Raw genomic sequence first — 23,769 nt, 5'->3', positions numbered from 1 at the left:
GTGTCTAGGACTATGTAAATCCTTTCATTTAAGAAAACTCATTCTAATCCTGTCTCCTGGGTATATTCCTGCTGCTGCTTTGCAGCGCAGGGGACAAATGCGGAAGGTGAGTGCAAATGGACTCTTTAGAAGGCAGATGGTTTGTGATTCTCAACGTCATCATTCCTGTAGTGTGCATTACTCAAACAAAGCTACGCAGCCAGCAAAGCAGAGACAAAGACGCTCCCTTAGATGGCTGAAAGGATGCTGTTGCCAGTTGAACTTGGTCTCCTTTGTCTAACACTTCTATGGATTTACATGCATGTTGGTGCCTATTGTTTACATAGACTGAATTAAGCTTTCAAGCTATCAAAGAATAGGAAAGAATCCTTCCTATTTGTGACTTAGGCAAGCCTATCGCGTGCAGACTTCTATTCTATGTATTCAAAGTAGTCTTGCCTCTAAACTATCCTAGGCCATCTTAATTTGCCGAACCTCTTATCTAAGCATACCTCAGGGATTTTTGTAGTTTCTATGTAAATGCTATTCTAAATACTATAATATCAAAAACTAAGAAAAACTAAATAAAGAAAATTTAAGAATTATTCAGCATTAGGAAAGAATAAAATTATAAAATAATAGTAAAAACTTACCCCTGTTGATGACAAAGATGATGGCTTCTGCACCCAGCGTGTCATACAGGGGGACAGCTACCATGGAATATGTGTAACAGGCTAACTCAGAGATGACCCACTACAGAGAAGAAGTTCAAGTTAAGTACCAGAAGTTGACTTTGAAGAGCATTTATTCAGATATTCAACTAACAAATACTTATTTAGTGTACTTATTATTTTAAACCTTTAGGAATAGCCATAGGACTGTCACTTATCCTGCTCTAAGGAACATTTAAATAAATAAGTTAAGATATGCACAGAAATAACCATAAAACCAAGGTAGACCAGCACACAAGAGAAGAGAGCGGTAATTTCACCCATAAGAGATATGGAAAGCACTACTGAGACTGTGAGAGACAGAGACCCCTTTCAAGAGTAGAGGGCAAGATTATCTGGTCCTAGGAAGCTAGGGAAGCTGCACAGAACTTCAAAGGACTGCTAATATTCGAGATTAAAAAAAATCCATCTAAATACAGTGGAAATGAACACAGGAAAAAAAGCCATACCAGTATGGCCACACACAAGCATGACGAGTGTCACAAAGAGAACCATTGCTCACAACTGGCAGATTAAGTCTTACAGACCGATCTGCGTCCCCACCCCATTCCCCCAAATCCATGTTCAAACTCTAATCCTCTATATGATGTGAAGTTAAATATGAACATAAGAGTATGGCCATAATCCAGAGATGAAAAAGACACCCCGGGGAGTATGTGCTCAGAGAAAAGACAGAAGGAGATGCATAATGAAAGGCCTGCATATCAGTGGGGGCTGCATCAGGAGAAACTCTACTGTGGGCACCTTAATCTCAAGTTTCACTATGGCAGTCCTGGAAGACTGACTGATACACTGGCTTTGATGTTAAGTTCTTAGTCTAAATAAGGAGACTTTTTCTTACTGTAGCTCCCGCACCGGGGTACATAGTACTTTTCAGGACTAATTTTAAAACCCAACTAAAGCAATGGCTCTAGTAAATGCATGAGCCCCACGAAGTCTCTTTCTGAGGGTATTGGGCCTACTGACTTCATTGGAACGTGGGAATAAGATTATTTCCAACGATCTTAGTGTGTAACATCTGCTTTCAGCTCACTGTGGAAAGATGATGATGGCCAGACTCAATAGCCACAGATGCATTGGTTTACCAGGTCAAGTACAAAGTACGAAGTCTAATTCTAACACTGATTCGTCTTGTTCTCCAACACCTGCAAGATTTTGTGGAGCCATTCCTCTTTATTTTCCACATATGAAGATCAGAGTGACTTGAAATAATCCACACTGAAGTCCAACCACATAGGCTAGAGCATCAGACACTCAGCAGAGATTTAAGGATACTTGGAAGCCCAGCTCTTCTGGACCAGAAGAATAAGCATTTGTGGAATCTTTACATGGCTTGGGTAAAATCATCAGCAAGGGTCAGAATGCTGTATTGGGGGACATCAGTTTATATAATTAGCTTCAACATGGTACCTCTGGCCTATTTTGAGCAAAGATGCCAACAAATTGGTCCTGTGATGACTTATATCCTTTATGCAAAAGACAGGAGCCCAGGTACTCTGCTCGATCAGACACCTAGGAGAGAAGAGAGTAAGGGGTCAGGAAGAAGAGGTCAGGATCAAAACAAGGCCAAAGCAGCTCATGGCACACAAGCAGAGGCAGCTCCTACAGCACGAGCTTGGCTTACCTGTTTGTAGGAGATCCATTTGTAGGGCTGGTTTGGCTTTCTGTATCCCAAGCAAGGCCCATTGTCTAAAGCATAAAACATCGGAAGCAATCAATTCTATGCAAATCATTTGGATCAGAGAAAAGAGCACCCAGAAAAGGCCAAGATACACAGGGCTAAATCTAGCAAGAATCTGAATTTCTCTGGGGTCCATGAAATTCAAGGGCAAACATTTAGGAAACATTACGAAACAGGGTAGTTCAGTACTAATTCTGTAGCTACTATAAGATGGACATTCAAGCCACCAATAAGGGCAAGCCCATGTAACATGAATAAAATAAGCTGCACATATAAACACAAATAGCCTGTATCGAATAAGAGAAAAACTGAGCATCTCTACAATAAAAACATGCTACCATAAAATCAGAAAATAAATTATTCTCATTCTTTTTACAACATTAATACTTCTCCTTCCGTTGTTCTTACCCATGGTTCTGTACAGATGTGCTCACATCTTTCAGTACAGATGTGCTCACCCACATCTTTGGAACAAACAGAAGAATTTGCTGTTTCCCCTCCCCATTTGTTATAAGCATTTCCATGCTATTTTTCTCTGTAGAATGCCAACAGCCATCTGACAAAGGACTCTACAGTAGTTGACTTTATTTCATTGTGGATCTGTGTAATGGTTTCAAGTACCTCGGTCCCTCTAAATAGTGCTATGGCAAATACTGTCAAATTTATCATTTCAATTTAGAGTATTTCCTTAAACATTGTTCGTTAGTGTGAAATAAGAGGGTTAGATAGGATAGGTGGTGCCATCCCTGAGCAGATGGGCCGGGAGAATAGTAAAACCCAGGCAGGCAAGCATCATTCGTACCTCTGCTTCCTGCTTGAGGTCCAGCCCTGCCTTGCCTTAGTAACCAACTAGGAACGGGAAGTGTTAAGCCAATCAACCCCTACCTTCCCCAGTTACTTTTGGCCATGACTTTTGTCATGGCGATAGAAAACAACCCAGGGTAGAAGGGGCTGGGACTTTGGCACTCAGCTCAGAGCTTGAGTTGACCAAACTGTTGTAAACATTTACTTTTGTTCAACCAATTGAGTTTTAACACATTCACATAGATGTAAATTGTGTTGTTTAAAATTGATTTCTGGCTTCATAGACTTGAGAAGTTATTACTTTCATCTGTTTTAACAACTAATGAAAATAGATCTTTCCCATATTTTTATATTTTTATCTAATCTCATGAGTACACATAATTGTTTCTATGAGCATGCCTTCTAAGATGTGGAGTCTTAGATAAGAACATGTTTGCCTTCAATATTTCTCCAATTTGTGTCTTACACTGGACAGTAAGAGAATTCAGCTTATAAACCTCTAAACCACTTGGCCTTCTTTACAATTAGAATAAGTCTGGGGATTCTGGGAGTGTGTCTCAGTGGTAGAACATGGACCTGGCATGTACCACGCTCTGGGTTCAGTCCTCAGCACCACCAAAAGAAACAGACACGAATGAATGAGTGAAGAGTCCAAGAGCTTAGGCAAATTGCTGAGAGGAATTCAGGGCTTGCCAAGGGAATCACTGCTGAGATCCACGGGCAAACACAGGAACTTCTCAGTTGTGTGATGAAGAAAGAAGGAAGAGAAGCAAGAAAGAGATAGCTACTTCTATCAGGGAGATAAGAACAATGGCTAAGGAGACTGCCTAAGGGAACTCCACCACTGTCTTGCTGGTGAAACAACTCCAGGAAAGATCCAGAAGTAAAACCTCAAACCAAAATATTCCCTGGAGTATGACACGTGGTGATCTGCCCATTGACCACAGCCACTGAGCCTCAGGGACCCTCCGGAGAGATCCTTTGTCCTGCAATTAGTCACTAATAACAGCTACCTTTGATTGAATGCACGTGCCCCAGCAGGCACAAACCTACTCTTCCCCACTGTTGTCATCCCCATTGGACTAAGGACTATGGAGGGCTGGACTGGGCCAACTTGAAGTTCACCTGATAGGAGGGGGAGTCCACGGATGTGGAGGAGACTCTCACACCTTCTCATTACTTCCTAATTAATAAAACTGCCAGCAGAGGACCCTAGCCAAGGAGCAAGTCAGATAATTAGCCCAAAGGGCGACAGCTCAGATCTCATTAAAATCCATGCTCCATCTGCTTTTGCTTGCAAGCTACCTCCTACCTTGTTTAACTTACTCATCTGGCCTTGCTAAGGTTCTAAGGCTTGGCTACCTTCCAAGAGTGCAGGTGAGAACAACGCCATGACCAGGTGGACACCCAGAGCCAAGCAGTTTGAAGGGCATGCAGAATCCCCAGAACCCCTCCTTTGAACTTGTCCTAAGAATCGTAAGAATCATTAGGTCTCATTTTCTGGTATTCTGATTCAATGGGGGAAAAGAAGTTGAATCAAAGACTACCCATTTTAACCAGTATTCCCAGATGAGTCTGGGAGTCAAAAGTACTGGTTGATATATTCAACCACAGATAGCATCAGAACTGTCATTTTCTTCTATGGTAGTAGCCAAGCTGGTTTACAAGCCTGCATGAATAACCCATATTAGCCTTAAAATTTTCAAAAGATCCCAAATAAAATGTCTTCTCAGCCACATATAACATGCAGAATGCCTTGCTTGTAGTTGAAAAACAGCATATAGTCTAGGTGCTTAATAGACCTTCTAAAGACAGGAAACCACAAGGAAATTTGGTTTTAGCCATCTACACTCTGAAGCCCCAGAGAAGGGAAGGCTTGAATGTTTGATTTGCTTTTTATTATCTGCATGGAATTCAAACACATGCTGATTTCCACCCACAAGTGCTAAGCACAGGCCCTTGTGGAGACATCCTATGGAAAGTTTCCTTACCTGACTCTATATTTCTATAGAACCTAGGAACCATGCTGAGAGAAAACATGACTCATGCTTTATTGGGACTGACTCAATTCATATAATAAGATTATTTCCAGTTGCATTTATTTTCCAGTACACAAAAACAAACAAACAAACAAACAAACCTTCATTCTTTTCTAAGGCTGAAAAAATTATATTGTTTGATAAACTGTATTTGTGCAATGTATTATGCATCTAATTTACATTTTAAAAGTCATAGCATGGAGTCTGCTCTAAGTTTAAAATCAAAATTAATAGGCGTGTCTTTGGGTAAATACTGGGTCTTATGAGCTGTCTGTACTCTTGCATAAATATAAACAGGTAGCTGATAAGAATCTACACTGAACAAAAGAGGAAAAATAAGTTAAGTGAACTTCGAAAGTTTTCTATTTCTGTAATGAAACTCCGGGACTAAAAGCAACTTGGAGGTAGAAAGGCTTCTTGCACTTGCTGTCCAGGTAACCCCCGAGGGGAGTCAGGGCGGGAACCCAAACAGGACAGGACTCTGGAAGCACGAACCAGCCAGAGGTCATGGAGGGGTGCTTACTGGATGGCTCATCATGTCTTTCTTATCCTGCTTTGTAAATAGCACCCAAGACCACCAGCCCAGGAGTGACACTACCCATCATGAGGTGGGTCCTCCCTCATCAATCACTAGTTGAGAAAATGCCTGCAGGCTTGCCTGCAGTCCAATCCTATAAAGCCATTTTAGACATTTGCTATCTTAAAAATAAAAATACAAAATATACAAAGAAAATATATATTGTATATATATATATATACACACAATACATATAAAGTAAGTACTTACGTATGTATATATACTACATTTCCTTAATTCCTCCCTCTGTTCTTAGACACCTAGGCTGGCTCCATACCTTCCATACCTTAGCTACTGTGATGGTACTACAATAAATATTGGCTTGAAGGTGTCTCTGGGATGGGCTGAATCAGAGTCCCTTGGGTAAATATTCTGAAATAGTGAAGCTGGTCATTTGGTTTAGTTTTCTGAGGAGCTGATTTCTGAACTTTCTTGTAGGAAGAATGGGAGAAATGCTAATATACATTATATACTTGCAGGAATGTGCCCTTATGTAATAGTGTCATGTACAATGAATACACACAGCAAAAATTAAAAACAAGCAACTAATTTTTAAAATAAAGGCTAAAAAACAAAATAAATCTTTACTAATGAGAAATATCTATTTTTGTTAAAATATTGACCAATTTACGTAACAAAATCATCAAACGGCCTTCTAACCACAGTAAGTACCAACCCTTTCTACCTCCTTGACCTTGTGAGTGTCCTTGAACCTTGGAGTCCCCATTTCCTAATCTTTAAGATGGAGAGTAACAGTAATTAGCTAGTAGGCTGCATAGATAACGTGTATAGTTGCTGCAGAGTTAGTTTTTCTTGAGGGTCGTTGGTACATTAAAAGGGTGGAAGAGATAATCTCCACACAGGCAAACTGACACCAGGCAGAGTGCTGCTCAGGAGATAAAGGTACAGAGAGAGCTGCAAGCCAAGCAGTTGGGAAAGGAGACTTGGGCATCTAGCAATGGGCTCGGCAGTATGACCCATTAAAGCTTCAAAACTTCATTTGTTCGAAAGGAACAGAACAAAGCCTGTTTGTGCTTTGTTTTAGATGACTACTGCATGTGATGTTAAACTCAACCGTATGACCAGAAGTTTGATGCAGAAGTCAAGCTAGAACTTAGACCTTCTCTGGCTTTCCACTGTTAATCCCAACTCAGGTTGTTTATATGTATTTACTGCAAGGAATATATATTATCAAAAGAGGTTCTGTAAATAAATGTAATGTGTATCCAGCTGTCAAAACACCTGCCTACACAATACTGGCTCAAGCCTGGGCAGGCAGGCAGTTTCTTCTTGTGTTGAGAGAAGATTTAGAGAGCAGGGTGCATTGAAACCTGATGTGGAAGAGCTGAGTTCTTCTCTCTTCCCGGCAACCCTCATTCTGACTTGACGTTTTATGCCCCTGCTATATCCTGTGGCTCTTTGTGGGTGTAGAAGACAGTTAGGGAGGACCAGGATGAACCAAAGCCAACTGGGGTTTCTTTCAGACAAGGCCAAGTGACCAGGCTTACCAGACACAGCAAGTCCTCTTTGGAAATTTTCATACAACGTCTTGGCGTCTGAGAAGTAATAAAGGATTAGGTCATTGTTCTTCTGGAAAGCGCCCCTCCGTGCTCCTCCCTAGAACACAAGATCCAGTGTGAGTTTCTCTCCACTCTCTCCGAAACTTTCATGGGCTGAGATATTACTACGGCTGACTTCTGAAATCACCTGGACATTATCTTCCTCAGTCAACTTTCAAAATTAAATTTGCTCACTGAAACATTCATACCGCATATAATTTGATCCGACCACACCCATCCCCTTACCCTCTCTGGCTTTTCCTATTCCCACATCTTTCCCTAATTTCTCCTTTCATGTCTTTTTTTTTTTTAAAGCTCAGAATCTATATAAACTGAGGACATGAGTTCTCCATCACCTTGTTAAGGGGAAGGTTGTTTTTAATTGGAGAGAGAGAGAGAGAGAGAGAGAGAGAGAGAGAACAGCCCGAGGCATCTGGAAGCATCCAGAGCAGAAGACAAATGGATGACCATGGCCATCAGACAAGACCTTGGCTATGAGTGGATGAGAGCAGGAGCGGGGACGGAGGGACCTGGAAACAGACAGACAGACAGACAGCATATAAAAATAGACTTCTACGGAGAAGGAGTAGTGGCAGAAGGAAGTCCTTGAGCCAGAGGGAGTCTAGAGTAAAAGGCGCTAGGACCCTAGCCTGCAGCATGCAGCTGGGGTAAGACACCTGTCAGTATGAAGGATCCGGGAGGCCCTGCTTGGGCTTTGGTATGCTAATAGGTGCTAATAAGTATCACCAGCAGCCAAGTGTGCTCCTGCCAGTGATAAGGGTGAGTGGCTCCTTTGTTAGAGGGAAACTGGCTTCACAAGTTCCTGAAGAATGCTTGCCTTTTCTTCTACATTCCAGGACTACCTTTCGGTGTTGGAGGAAATGGAATTTCCCTGAGACCTGAACGCACAGGAGAGAGAGGGAAGAACAATCCAGGGGTTTGTAGGTCATTGCCAGTGACTACATCACTCAATGTCCTGAATTCTCGAGCACACGGCAGCTTCCAACAGTTGATAGTTCCCTCAGGGAAGGCAGAGCCCACCACCATGAGCCCCTTCTTCCATGCTCAATTTTCTAAAAAAGAAATCAATGTTTTTCTTTACTTATTGCATGCATGTGTGTGTGTGTGTATGGGTTGGTATGTGCACCATAGCACACGTGTGGAGTTCAGAAGGCAACCTCAAGGCGGTTCTCTTCTCCTACCATGTAGGTCTCAAACCTGGAACAAATGGCTGAGAGCCACCATATCAAAGCAGACCTGGCAGCCATGTTCTCCCAACATCCCTCAGTCCCTACCTGTTACCATGTTCATCTACCCCTTGCCCTCCTGGCCTCTTGGTCTAGCTCTTTCACTCCCCTCCCCCACCTCTTCACGTGAGCCAGCTCAGGGTCAATTTTTCCTCTGGACTCTCCCAGATGTCCTAGCCTCTGGCTATGCTCTCCCTCCTGTCTACAATAAACTTCCTTCTCCAAGTCTAGGAAGCAGTAATGCCCCTCCTTTTGATGCCTTTGTTTTCATTCCTCCAGTGCTGGAACCCAGGGTTGGTATATAGGAATTCCCTTCCAAGGAACTTGGCCTCTCTGAACCAAGCTGCTGACTTGACTATTCTAAGGTATGTATGGATCATTTGTTTCTGCTGACTCCTGCCGTCCATCAAATTTCACCGCAAATTCTAGAGTCCACCTTTTCAGCTGCTCCTCCCCTCTGCTTGCTCTAACAGTTCCTTGCCATGTGTGTTTCTCCAGCTCCCCGAGCCTTCTACACCCTCCCCAGGCTCCCGCCTGGACACTCAGCCCTGGCCTGCTGACAGAACAACTCCCCTTTCCCAGGCCTCTCATCTCTCTAGCCTCTCCCTAGGAACTGCAGCCCCGCAGCATCTGCTCTCAGCTCCTTCCTCTCTCTCTCTCTCTCTCTCTCTCTCTCTCTCTCTCTCTCTCTCTCTCTCTCTCACACACACACAGACACACACACACACACACACACACACACACACACATTCAGGCCCCAGGGGATTGAACTCATGGAGTAAGCACCTTTACCCACTGAGCTATCTCAGCAACCCCTAGTCAATGTCTTCACTCTAAAGTTGTGGTATGGTCATGTTATAATATACATGTACAGACTCATACAAGTACATGTGTGTGAATGTCTATGTACATGTCTACGTGTATGTGTGTGTACTCCTAAGTATGTGAAGAGAGAACTATAACTCATAACCAGAGAGCTTGTCACACTTGGAACTTCACTGATGTCAGAACTGGGTGTTGTGCCTTTACAGGCATTCTTAAATTAAAGTAATTTATTGTGTTGGAATAATGTGTAGGTGTGCATACCACGGCACATGCATGGGTGGCAGGGGACACTTCTGGGACACTGCTTCTCGCCTTCCATCTTCCCACAGCTTCTGGGAATTGAGCTCAGGTCTCCAGCCCGCAGAGCAAGCATCTTAATCCACTGAGCATTTCACTAGCAAAAAGCAGATGTCTTCTCAGCTGTGAGTTATGCAGAATCAGAGTTAGTGGCTAACTCTCTGAGTTGACCTGCTGCTTATTATGAATTAAGTTTTATTAACACAGTTAATTTACTGCCTGCCTCTTACAGAGGGTCTGGTGCTTTAGGGGAATCAAAACATGGTAGAAGGAAACAATAGAAGCAGGGTGGGAGGAGCCTAGATGATTGAGGATGGCTTCCCGAGAACAGGAAGATGCATTGTTGAAGGAGGATGTGGAAGGTGAAGTGGTCAAGATACAAGTGTCAGTCAGTTGAGAGGAAGGCTGAAGGCTGGTGGCTTATAAATGGGGAGGGAAGTTGTGGACAGAGTAGGAGGGCTCAACTGGCCAGAGACAAGGATGCTCTTTTCTCTGAAGAGGAAACTGGATGAAAATGGGTTGTGCTTGCCGCTTGCGGAGGCAGAGGGAAGGAAATGCAAGGAAGGCACAGGAGGAAGCCGGGCATCTTGCTGAAAGCCAGAGGAATGTGCCCCGTTCAGTTTCCACCAGTGCGGACCAGTGAATATTAGCTGAAACTCAGACCTGCAGAAAGCAGCCATTTCAGAGACTGGATGTCTCCATGAAGCTGGCCTCCTAGCAAAGTCTCTCTAAATAGTAAGTAGTTTCATAGAACATATAAAAACTGCTCCTTATAAACAATTCACCTAGTTAAAGAGTTGGACCGCTATCCTTAGTTTACATCTGCATAGAAAGGGGCGTAGTTAGCAACCCACAATCTAGGCCACCACCATATATTACTGGTTTTATTGTGTTTCAAGGGAAATTTGCTAGAAAAAGACATTTGCAGACTGAAGGTTCACTTCCCCAGTTCTTTCCCTTCATATGTTACCCCCACCAGGGTTTGAATTGCAGTTTGTGCTCAGTCAAGGCTGACAAACTGAAGGCTGTTACCTCAATCCCCACAGATTGGTTGTCCAAGTCAATGAGAGGTAAGACTGGCTGAGGTCTGTTGATCAGCCACAGGAAGATGGCCGTTCCAAATGTCAGGAGGCAGATCAGGGCCGGAGTTGGAAGTGGGGAAAACAAGAAGTTAAAAATAAAAAGCATCTTTGTGAATACCAACAGGAAATTCAGACCTTAAAAAAAAAGAAAAACAAAGAAAAAGTTAAAGGAAGTGGGTGCATGTTTATGTTTTACTCTGTTTATAGAGGTGTACACATGTTCTTCTCTCTCTCTCCCTCTCTCTCTTTCTCTCTCTCTCTTCCTCTCTCTCTCATATGCTCTCTGAACAGAACTGGGCCTCTCTAGAATTTCTTGCACTGTTTACCTTGGCAATGTTGGAAATAATGGAAGCAGTCTCCACCCCAGCCACTTGACCGTCCTCACACAAGGCAGAAAGGAATCAAAGAAGACAAGTTAATCATTTCCCAATCTCGAGAACCAACTGCTTCTTTATTTATGGCCCACAGAGCCCAGAAGGCCACCTTGCCACCTAGCATAGTAGGGGAGAATGTTCAGACAGCCTCCCCTGCTCAGGCAGAGGCCAGCTCTTCCACATGGGCTCCCCTAGCATAAACTAAACAGTAGGGATCTCTACAGAGGTGACGTCACAGCTTTCACAAACCAATCATCCTGCATGAAAGACGCATGCTCCTCTGTATCCCACATCGCCATCTCAGAAGCCCTGGGGAACCATTTCTCTTGAGATCAACATTGGACGTACAGAGAAAGGCTGTCAAGAATGTACTCAACACGATGAACAGATAGGATTTGGACCAGGAAAGGCTCTTGAAGGAACTGGAGCACACAAGCTTCCTCTCGTATAGCTTTTTATAGCATTTCAGCCACCCCATAAGTGAGCCAGCCTTTCTGTCTGTCCTTTCATAAGTCTCAGACTTGGATAGGTTAGTAGCAGCCGATAAGTACTGATTATGCCCAGCACTGACCAGAGGTAGATACCAGCATCATGAAGTACTGTTTCACAAAAAAGAACATAAGCCTCAATGGGGTGGGAGGCAGAGACTTTTCCAATTCCACACCCTGGTTTTCCATCCTTCTCCAGGAAGGGCTATCATACATCTAGTTGTTTTCTTATTGTTTCTAGGCTTAGGACTCAGGAACCGAATATCTGGGACCTTACAGATCACAGCAAATGAAGTCCCAGATCTGCATTCTTCAAACTTGACTGCAACACACAGCAGAACAGCATCTCAGAGTCCAGGTCAATTGATCCTACTCAAAATCAAAGGGGCAAAACAAGCCCAATAAAAATCTTTGTCAGATCAGGATCTTAGCTATGCTTAGAGTTTTGTGTTAGGCATCTGGAACCTTCTTCCATGAAGGCAATTCTTCATTCCAGTCCAAAATAGCCTGAACACATCAAGGAGGAGGGTTCTTTTTTTTTTTTTTTTGGAGGGGGTGGGAGTAGAGGAGGGACAAAAAAGAATTCCAGGTCCCTGTTCTCATGGTTAGTCCCTTGCCTAACTATAGGGTGGTTACTTTCTATTTTATGGAGGAAAACTAAACTCCAGAGTCTGAGATATCAGCTCTGAAACACCATACCTTCTACATTGAATCCAGGGGTAGAAAATAAAAGAAAAACAGGAGCCAGCTATTATCCAAGCTGAGGTGTGAAACATTAAGGAGCAGTCGTGATTCCCTGGCAGGGTTCTGACAGTTGGGGCTTGGCAATCCAGCTATATCTGGACTTGTCCAGCCATGAGGGACTCCAGGAGCCAAAGCCAGTAAGAGCAGCCAGGTAGGTCACCATTTTTAGGACAGCTATTTCAACCCAGAGTGAAAGGGAGATGACCCCAGGGAAACTGTGGCTTTGGCAGCAAGTAGCAGAGCCAGTTAGAAATCTAGTTCGTACTTGTCCCTACCTGCCTCTCCTGGGCTGGGCACGGCTGTTGGCCAAGTTGGATTTTATCACCTGGGGTTTCTACCTTTGTCGCAAGCACACCTACAAATAGATCCTTACCTGACATCTTTCAACGATGGAAACAAATTTGAGGCGCCAAGAATGTTGCCATCTCCTCTAGAGGACAAGCTGACCTTAAGTGAGAGATTTGCAAATTCTATCTTCAAAGCAGGGTCAGAAGATGAAGTGTCTGTCCAGTGGTGGTGGGTGTGTTAGAAGTGTAAGGGGTAGGAGGGCCAGTGGCCTGGGAGGTAACCCCCTGGGAGAAAGGACACTGGATACCCTTGACTAGTCTCAAGAGGGGCAAACGCTGTCAATCACAGCTAATTGTTACCACATAGTCACATGGGCCAAGAGTCACTAGGTTGTCAAATTTTTCCACTTAGATAACCCAGAACACTAGAAATCATAAAAACAAACCAAAAAACCCCTCAGTTTCAACGAGTAGGAAGCTTTAAAAGAAACTAATAAGAACACATCTACTGTAATTTGAACCATAGTCTGCCTGTATTTGGCTAGTCCTTCCAGACATACTTTGGTCATATTGCTTACAAAGAGAGAGCATCTGTCCATGCCACTCCAAACATTGGCCAGATTTACACATTTGAAGAGAATGAAAGGACCTTGGATATGCTGGCAAGGGATTTGGTGAGCTGAAGGTACTGAAGGGTCTGTGTATCTGCCAGCAGAAATGACTTCCTTGCTGACTGAGTTCCCAACTTAAGAAGATTCAGTCATTTTCGATGGTTTTCCTTGCTGCCCTTACTCTGTTTCAAATGTGTAACAAAACACCCAGCAGAATCAGCCCTGCTAATACAGACAATTCAGGAGCGTGCGAAGTCAATCACGTTCTTGCTGTACACGCACCAGTTCCATCCCCTGCACCCATGTAAAAATTAGCTTGTGGTGGCACAGACAACCCGAACAGTAGAGAGGCAGAGACAGTCAGATCCCTGGGGCTCACCGCCCAGCCAGGTTACCTCCATCCCCAAGCTCTAGGTCCTAGCACAGAACCTGCCTCAAAAAGTGAGGTAGCCATGTCCTGAGAAACCACACCTGGAGTTAACGTTGCCTGTGCACATCTGGATGTGTGCACTCTCCCTGTGCACATCTGGATGTGTGCACTCTCCCTGTGCACATCTGGGTGTGTGCACTCTCCCTGTGCACTCTCCCTGTGCACATCTGGATGTGTGCACTCTCCCTGTGCACTCTCCCTGTGCACATCTGGATGTGTGCACTCTCCCGTGTGTACCTGAATACTCACCTGCACACTCAGATGAAATAGCCCTGCATGCGGATGCTAAGGTTACCATTCTAGCATTTAGAATCTACAAACAGCCCCAGACGTGCTCAGAGAAACTGAGGAAGCCACCACTTCTCTTATCCTGTGTCCTATGTGTGCACTTGGGATCCAGGCCCCTCTGAAATCCCCTGTGAGCACTGGCATGGTGGCATTTATTCTTTACATTAATGTCACACCTCTGTGGGGAAAAAACATGCAAGGGAGAATTGCAATCATGGTAAGTAACAATAGCAACAACAAAAAGAGGAAGTATGTCCTGCTGTGCCTAGGAGATTCAGTCCTGACCACCTACAACACAGAGGAAACCACATTATACCCGAGGACACCCCAACTGGACAGCTTCCTCTACTTTTGCACTGAGTGGCAGCAACATGTCTCTACCCAAACCCCACCATGGCTGTGTCTCACCTCCTGTGGGGAGGCTGCACAGCCTTAGGCAAAGCCACCCATTTCCTAGCTTCTAAAGTGTCCGCGTCTGGGCTGTTAATGGAAACACAACTGCTGGCTGCAGACCTCTTTACAAGTTCCCTGAGCCAATGGTGCTTGAATGCTGCCCCCTTTGTGGAGTGGGTGCAACAATTACTCATTAAGTTATTTCATTTCATTTGAATGAAGATCTTGAGGGACCCTCTGACAGTATCCGTCAAACAGCAGGTGGTTTGCTATTGTGAATCTTTTGGGTTAATTTATTTTTTTCCTTGATAAGTCTCTTTCTTGTAAAATATATTTGTGTGCAGAGGTCTGGGTTGGATTACTAGCACCGCAAAATAATTCTTGAAACTAAATGAATAATAGATTGTGTTTTGGGGTCTGGAGAGATGGCTCAGTGGTTAAGAGCATGTTCTGCCCTTGTGGATGACCTGAGGTCATCCTTGCACCTACAGGGTTTGGAAGGGCTCAGAACCACCTGTGAGCCCAGCTTCAAGGATCGGACGCCCTCTTCGGGCCTCTGCAGGCACCTGCACACATGTAGCATTCACTCACACAGATGAACACACATCCACACAGAGAAGATCATAATTCTAACCTGATTGTATTTGTTTTACCTCCGTTCTGTTCAGAACCTCGCCTTTCAGTTGGGTTTCACCTTGAGCCTATGGATCCTGCTCATCTCATTGCCTGTAGCTCTTCCCAGGCCAACAGGCCTGTGCCCTGCTCAAAACCATCCCTGCTTGCCCTACTGAATGCTGCTTTCTCTTCATGGATCACTTTCTCTGCTAGTGCTGATATTGTGAGCGTGGGCTTGGGCCTGTTTCAGCCCGGGGAAGGCTATGCATGCTCACGATTCCAATCATCTGAAACAGGCCCAGCCCCTGTAATCCACTGCCTCTTCTGAGCTAACCTCCTTACCAGAACAGGGGCTTTTTATGTTGTTTCTTGCTGTGCCTACAGTATCTATACCATGCCAAACTTCTAGTAAACTCTAAGCTAACTACTCTTCCAGTTAGGATAACCTGTTCTAAGTAGTTTCAAGTCTTAGACCCCAAAAAGTCATGCCAGTCAGGTACCACCGTGGCACACATCCTGTAATAATCCCAGTGTTTAGTAAACCAAAGCAAGAGGATTACAAGTTCAAGACTATCCTGGGCTTATATAGAGAGCCACTGGTTTTTGTTTCTTTGTTTTTAGGAAAAAACAACAACAAGAAACTGGGTTGGAGAGATAGCTAAGTGGCTGAAGTACTCGCTGCACAAACATGAACACCTGAGCTAAATCCTAGATGCTACATTAAAATTTAAAAAAAGGAAGCTAGGTATGGCTGTGCATGCTCACAATCCCAGCTAAGGACGTAGAAGCAGAAACGGGTGGGTCTTCACAGTTCAAGGGCAAGCTAACCCAGTCCACTTAGTGAGTTTCAGGTCAGTGAGAGGCTATGTCTCAAAAATAAACAGGTGATTGATAGATGATACATGGATGGATGGATGGATGGATGGATGGATGGATGGATAAGATAGATAAATAGATAGGTAGATAGATATATAGGTAGATAGATAGATAGATAGATAGATAGATAGATAGATAGATAGATAGATAGATAGATAGATAGATGATAGACAGACAGACAGACAGACAGACAGACAGACCAGACCCATGCTTTTGGTATTTTCCATCTGACTCTTTCCCCTAACTCTATTACTCAAAATCTGCACTCCAACTCTTCTTTCTAATGGAAAACAAAACAAGAAGCAAGGTAGGTGGGACTTGAGCAATGGCACCCGAGATTGTCTTCTGGCTTCCACATGCATACACACAGCACACACACACACACACACACACACGCATACACACATGCATACACACAGCACACACACACATGCATACACACATGCATGCACACAACACACACACATTCACAACACACACAAACACATTCACAACACACACACACACACACACACACACTCACCCCAGCCGACCTTAAGAAGAATCCCCCCACATCAGTATTTTGGTAAAATAACAAGTTAGAGTGAGTATGAAGCTGGTGGAAAGGGTGACTTTAAAATACACACCAAAACCAGTTTCACCGAGTCTCTTTTTCCAGCTCAGAGGAATTGGAAAGAAGTGGTCTGTGGTTTGCTGTTTGTACAAAGTCTAGCTGACAATCACTATATTACCAGAACCTTAAGAATTGTAGAGGATAGGGCCAGCTATCTTTGTTTTCTATGCCTGGAGAACTAATTATTTACCATGCAGTAATGATATATAAATATTTGTATTTATGATATTTGTAATATATAAATGATGAATAAAAATAAAAATTATATTTGTCACTATAAACTTAAAAAGCCTGCATTCCAGAAAGTAACCAGGTCCATTTAGATTTAATTGGTTTCTCTGTTCTCTTGTTGCATGTATGGACTTATCCAGTGGTGAGTGAAAGCTCATTAAAATGGAGACCAGGGCCCTCGAGTTCTCAGACCCAATTAGTCCACACATCATTCCATCCTGTGGTTTGATTATTTTGTCTCCTAGAGACTATGTCACATGCCTTATAACTCCCCATGACTCCAAAGGGGTCATTAGGATGCTGAGTAGCAAAGTTCTGACCTGGGCTTCCCATTCCCCACTCAGCCTCTATTGTTATTTCCCTCGAACTCAGGAGGACCACATTTCCAGTTCTCAACCACAGAGTCTGTATTTCCAGAGAAAGCAATGGCTAAAGGTTAAAAGGGCACTGCAAGCCAATCGTATCATTAGTGTATCTAAAAGGATGGTATAGCCTCTTCGTTAATGGGAATGAAGGTGAGCTCTGTTTCCAGGCACTTGAGGGATGTCTCAAGGAAAAGGGGAAGTTGCATGTGACTATGGGAAGCAGAGACAGGAGGGTTCTGGGTATTTGACTGAATGCAAATCTAGCTGAATCAGCAAGGTCCAGTTTCATTGAGGGACCCTGCCTCAGATAGGTAGATAGATAGATAGATAGATAGATAGATAGATAGATAGATAGATAGGAAGGAAGGAAGGTGATAGAAGACACTTGCTGTTGGCCTCTGCATGCATCCATGTGTGTGCATTCCAGCACATGCAAATACATGAACATGTATTTACACATATCACACACAGTGTGTGGCATCATTTTTCAATAAAAACAAGACAAAACTTGATGGCGTATGCTCATGAGGCAGAATCAGGAAGATTATTTGAGCCCAGGAGTGGGAGACCAGCCTGGGTAGCATAGTGATTCCCTATCTCAAACAGAGCGGAAGTGGCTAACCAACCACAGAAGACTTGTAAGAAAATAGAGGCCATTAGGACATTTACTTTTGTTGTTGTGACACAGTCCAATAAGGTGGCCAGACACACTTAGCACACCAGGAAGCCAAAGTTTCCCATAATTCATACAAATAACTAATTTAAAATTCATGGAAAATGTCAGGAGGTGGTAGTGAATATCTTTAAATCCAGCACTTGGGAGGCAGAGGCAGGCAGATCTCTGAGTTCCTGGATAGCCTGGTCTACAGAGTGAGTTCCGGGACAGCCAGGGCTACACAGAGAGACCCAGTGTCGAAAGAAACATTGTGGAAAATAGAGCATTTACAGGAGCAAATGCAAACTGTTTAGGGGCGGTGCTGTGGCCCGAAGGGTAAAGGCACATTTCCTACCAAGGCTGACAACTTGAGAGTAAGCCCTGGCAACCACATGGTGGGAGGAGAGAAATGATTTCCAGAAGACATCACCTGACCTCCCCCATGCACATGGTATGTGTGAGTGCACACACAAATAACAAATGTAGAAGTTTAAACCAGGAAACAACTTCAGATCTGAGTCAGAGTAGAGAGCTTGAGAATGGAAAACGCGCCTGAGGTAGTTGAGCTCTGTCTCCTTAAATCTATGTATCTGCCACGACCCCGATACCAGCACGCTTTGCCTGGTCACCTGACAACTATTTGTCAAAACATCCAGACGAGTGAAATCAGAATCCAAAGAGTTCTGAAAAAATAATGGGATAGGGCACACATGTTCACAGGGGATAGGGCACACATGTTCACAGGGGATAGGGCACGCATGCTCACAGCTGAAATATTCACAGTGAGCTGTGAAAGTTTTCTAGCTGTTACTGAGTATGCACATCTATTTAGTAAAATAATCACAAAACACACTCAGTAGGTGTTGTAAACATATAGCATTTAAGGTCAAAATACATTTTGTTTACTTATAATAAATGCACTGGGATAACGGGCTAGCCACTCAGAAAATAGAGAAAGCTGATCACTGACTTGCTCCCATAAAGGAAGTTGAAGATGGATCAATGTCTTCAAATATAACAAAATGAAAAGCATAAATACGAAGGAGTGATATTATAGAGACATAGATTAAGGCACTGGTAGAGAAGACTGAAGAAGGACATGTAAACTGAAATCCAGAAATGGAAACAATGACAAGCGCAGTTACACAAAACTTTTAGATGGGTGTGCCTTGATCGAAGGTAACACAGAGAAAGTATCAAACCCTAAATATAGGCTAAGAGCTAACTCCTCCCACTAAACACTCAGCAGTCAGATAAAGTCAAACAAGGGCAGAGGCATCACGACCCTGTGTGCAGCCAAACAGAGTCCTGAAGCTGGGGAGCGACACAGTCAATGGCGGTTAGGCTTTTCAACAAAGACACACACACACACACACACACACACACACACTCGCCTGCTTGTCTCTCTTCCATTAAACCAGCAGAAACCAAAGAATACAAAAGCACCGTCAATTGCAGAATGTAAATTTGAGGCAACCTCTGAAGAGGAGGAGTTGCCCTCTGCCACAATTTAAATGTTTGCCCTTTGCCCTAGTGATTCCACCATTGATTTATTCTGCAGAAAAATATCAGCTCAGCAGTGGGCCTTAGAAACATTGCATGGAGTATAGCCTAAAGGATTTGGGCGAATCAGCCCATGAGCCCAGTTCCTGGTGTGCATCTTCTCTTACTCGGGGCAGGTAACTTATCCCTTGGGTGGCTTCTTGTCTATAAAATGGCAATAACACCTCGCTCACAGGCCGTTGCTGTGACATTAAAAACTAAACAGCTGTATATGTACAGTGTGAGAGCTATGCCCATCCAGTGTTAGGCACCAGGTTTAACATCATTAATGCCAAAGGATTGTTTCAAATACAAAAGTCCGGAAAAGTTTTCCTGTTTCGGTTGGTAACTAAACAACAGCACTTCTGTACAATGGAAGTCTTTGTAGGCAAACAGGTTCAAATGAATTGATAGGAAGGCAGCTCCAGGATCTACTGCCCAATAGAAAATGCATGTGGACCACTGTGATGGTCTTAGAGGCACTTCTGAAGTGCTTCTGAAGTGATGCTCTCCATACAAAGACAGGAAGTCGGGAACTTAGATTTTTAGGTATTGAATCATTCACTCAAAGACTTTTAAAGGACTCAACAACAGATCAGGTAATTATTATTGATACTGAAGGCACAGCTGTGAAATCCTGCCTTCATGGAATTGTTATTTTGTGTGTAGAGCTGGAGGTTGGGCATAGAAACAGGGTCTTATCGTGTAGCCCAGGCTGGTCTTGAACTCACAATTACACTTTAGCCTCCTGAGAGCTAGGATTACAAGCATGGGTGACTGACTGTGACTAGCTAAGTGGGGTTGCTGTCCACGGAAGAGTACGACGAAAAGCCCCAGTACTGCGCAGATCACTGTAGCATGGAGGAACACTGGCAACAAAACAGACTGAGCAAAGGGGACTTGGCTCAACAGGAAGAAGGTCTGAGCTTCGGTGGGGAGGCTGGAGTAGCTCCTGCTGGGAAGGAAAGACCTGCTGGTATAGATTGCTCAATCTGAAACTCATATTTTATCTACAAACTAATACGTACAGCGATTATCCTGCCTCTGACTCAGGCAGCTGATGTAGACTGCTCAACCCCAGATCAGTGCAGTGTCTGTGAGCACGCCTGGGGACACCACGGCCACCCAGCTTTGCTTCCATCAGCGCGGCTCTCCCTCCCCAGAACAGCATTCCACGGGAGCCTTTACCAGTGTGCGAAGCATGCCTCAGCCACTGAGCAAGGCAGCCTGAAACTGCAGCTCTAGAGATGGAAACTTTTTCATTCATCTCCCCAGCAGATAAGGATGCAGAGCAAAGGTGGAGTCCTGGGAGCAATGAATATCATTCCAAGTAACTGAGAATGGCTGCTGGGAGATTCTGACCTATGAGCCAGTAGATAATGTCCCAGCCACTAAGCAGCACCCAGGCTTTCAGGCCACCTCCTCATATTTGCCATGTAATCAGGCAGAGACCTGCTCCCGAGGTGTCCTGAAACACACACACACACACACACACACACACCAATGTCCTCAGGCGATCAGAAAAATGACATCTTGAATTTGTCATGAAGATCTTCAAGCAGAAGGGGACAACAACATCATAAAAGGAAGTCCTATTAAAAACTCACAGAAAGATCCACTAGGATGAGAAAGAACCAGGCCCTGTGGATTAGCCAGTCCCTTGGGTCACTACAGCCCCTCAGATATGTGATCTTTGATCCTGTGGCCTTACTGTCTGTCAACAGTCTCTTTTCCAGGTGCAATCACAAATGGCGATCCACCCAGAGGAGCTCATGGACAGAAAGACTCCCCCACACACTCTGTTTTTATCCAGGGTTGCAGTCACCCAACCTATCATACCATCTTTGCCAATTCTTACCTGTGTCTTATCGACCTTCCTCTAGAGTAAACATTAGCATCTAAGTAGGAGGGAGGAGAAGAAAGGTGCAAGGTGACCAGCGATAGGGGTGGGGGAGACTGCTGCCTGAAGAGGAATGAAATGATATTCTTCTGAATAGCATGGATCGTACATTAACAGCAGCATCCTTTGTGATACTTCATGCATGTGTCTAATGCATGATTGTTCACCTTCACCCATAACACTCTCCTCTCATCCTCTCACTCCCACTGTCCCCTGGGAAATGGTATTTCTAATGGAGATGGATAAAGAGAATAGAGATAAAGGCTCCGGGAAGGATTGGTGGGTGGCATGGCATCCGGTGTTCTTGGCTACCACTGCACCACTAGAGAGACACAGTCTTTGGCCAGTTGAGCCAAGTGGTATTTAATAAGACAACCATTGTTGATTCAAATGTCAACAGCCTATTAACTCAGTCACTTGGGATATTTGTGGAGCCACACACAGGGTGGTGGCAGGAAGTGACAAATCCCACCGGCATGCAGGTTGATAGAGGTAACCTTGATCTACTGTTCTGATTTCAAACAAATCACAGTCCAGTGGCCCCACCCTAGAGAAAAACTTGTCAAGGGGAACACCCCCCTCCAAAGGACAGCCCCACCTTCTTGCTGACGAAGTTAATTTTGAGAGAACAAGTAAGGAAAGGCATTATCACCCATCCCTTAGATTTGATAAGAGGGTCTGTAAAAAGATAGAATGGACAAAGTGCTGGGCCCTCATCGCTCCTGCTTGATAATGAGTGGATGATGCAAGAGGTTGTGAAAGAGGCCTTCCTGCTTGGGTTTGCTGCAGACTCAGCTCTCACACTACCTGGCTGAGCCAATGGCCAAGTATCAGCAGATCTGAAGTGCAAGCATGGAGGCTTCACTGCCAGGACTCTCCTGGGCAGAGGCAAACCTCCAAGGTCAGGGCTTTTCTAGACTTCAGAGCAGCAGATCTCTCATTTACTGGGCAGGTGGCCCCAGGGACAGTTACTCAACATCACTGCTGCTATCAACTGTGCCAAGCAAAATGCTCTCATGCCTAGTGCACTATTGGGCATGTGGCAAGTCCTGGGGACATGGCTCAGTCAGTAGAGTCTTGGCTGCACAAGACTGAGGGAGGACCTAAGAGAGATTCTCAGAACCTAGGTCTGGGAAAAAAATAAGAAAAAATCAAACGAAAGGCAGGTGTGGGTTGGTGTGAAACAGTAGATTGCCGGAGCTCGCTCAGTCTCCTTGTTGAGATCCAGGCTGATGAGAACCTCTGTTCCCAAAGAGAAGGTGGAGAGAACCTGTGGAAGAACCCCAGAGGATGTCCTCAGCATGCAGGGGTATGTGCACACCTGTCTACGCACGCACCTGCACAGACTTACCTGCACACACACCTGCAAACATGCTTACCTGCACACACACACACACGCGTCTGCATACACAAAGAGTTTCTTTTTTTCTCTCTTCTACATGCCTCCATTTTCACACCCTTACCCCTCCCTATCAGATGACCTGTTGAAGATGTCTCAAAAGATAGGGCCATCATCACCTTGGTTCCTCTTACAGACAAATGTCTTAACAAGTTGTTGTTACTATTGAAACACAGCATTTGTAACTGGAGGAGACACAGGGCTATCTCTAATTCAGCCCCACTCCCTTCCCCTCATCTCCCACAAGCCACTCAAAAAGCCCACCATCATCGTTGTAGAAAAGAATGACCCAGGCAGACTGAGAGATCTGTAAGGGCAGCACACAGGCTGGATGACCATCCAAACCCTATCAACTCATGTATTCATTCACATACCAGGAATGTAGAACCTAGGAAAAGTCCAGCCCTATGCCAGTGGGAAGGGCTACTAAGAGACTGGATCTAACTTCAGGGCAGACCCAGATGTACTGACCACAGAATGGCGTATGAGCTGTGAAGGCTGAGGTTGCTGCTGGGGTCATACCATGCTTGCCGTGTGCTGCCCGACTCAAAAGTCACCTCTGGCTGCACCCAGCCAAGAGTCAGTGCATCGGCTAGGCTCAAGTATGTGACGGAGTAACAGGTAATATACTTGTGATTTTTAAAATACTGCTAATCCTGGGGCCTGAGTGCTCTTCTGCCTGGAGGAGGGAGAAGCTGCTCCCTCCTCTTCTTGTTCTTTTTTTTAAGATGAACTTCCTTTTAAAAAAATTAAACATTCTAAAGTGAACCCTCTAGCACGTTCACCACGATGTGCCGCTGACTCGTCTATTTAATTCCAAAACATTTTCGTCACACTGAAAGGAACCCCTGAGCGTGTGAGGCAGTCACTCCCCCTCCCACCATCCTCCCAGCCCCTCCCTGACAACTAGCCTGTCTACATTTTGTCTTCACAGATTTGAGTTGGGAGGGTTTTCAGAAGAGTAAACATCTGCCAGTTTCTTATTCTTTGGCCCACGCAGGAAACAAGACTCATCAGAAGAGTCTGTTGAAGAACAGATCACCCTCAGAGCGAAGTGAGCCCAAGTTCAGATTCTACATCCAACCATCCATGATGTGTTGGGTGTCTGTCTTTCTTTCGGGTTTTTTTTTTTTTTTT

General features: G+C 44.4%; 1 protein-coding gene across 2 annotated transcripts in view; it reads right to left on the bottom strand.

Annotated features, from left to right (window-relative positions):
- Window positions 1-23,769, bottom strand: part of Acsl5 (acyl-CoA synthetase long chain family member 5) — a 44,290-nt gene that overhangs the window by 16,384 nt on the left and 4,137 nt on the right. For both annotated transcript variants that reach the window (XM_021151496.2, XM_021151497.2), the window contains exons 2-6: window positions 10,772-10,956; window positions 7,320-7,428; window positions 2,335-2,399; window positions 2,121-2,222; window positions 633-732 (exon numbers count right to left, since the gene is read on the bottom strand). In XM_021151496.2, coding sequence (XP_021007155.1) covers window positions 633-732; window positions 2,121-2,222; window positions 2,335-2,399; window positions 7,320-7,428; window positions 10,772-10,927 — 532 coding nt within the window. In that variant the 5' untranslated portion in view covers window positions 10,928-10,956. The remainder of the gene's footprint in view (window positions 1-632; window positions 733-2,120; window positions 2,223-2,334; window positions 2,400-7,319; window positions 7,429-10,771; window positions 10,957-23,769) is intronic.

This window comes from Mus caroli, chromosome 19 (assembly GCF_900094665.2).
Source record: "Mus caroli chromosome 19, CAROLI_EIJ_v1.1, whole genome shotgun sequence".
Classification (NCBI taxonomy): Eukaryota; Metazoa; Chordata; class Mammalia; order Rodentia; family Muridae; genus Mus; species Mus caroli.
This window is presented reverse-complemented; position numbering and strand designations above follow the sequence as displayed.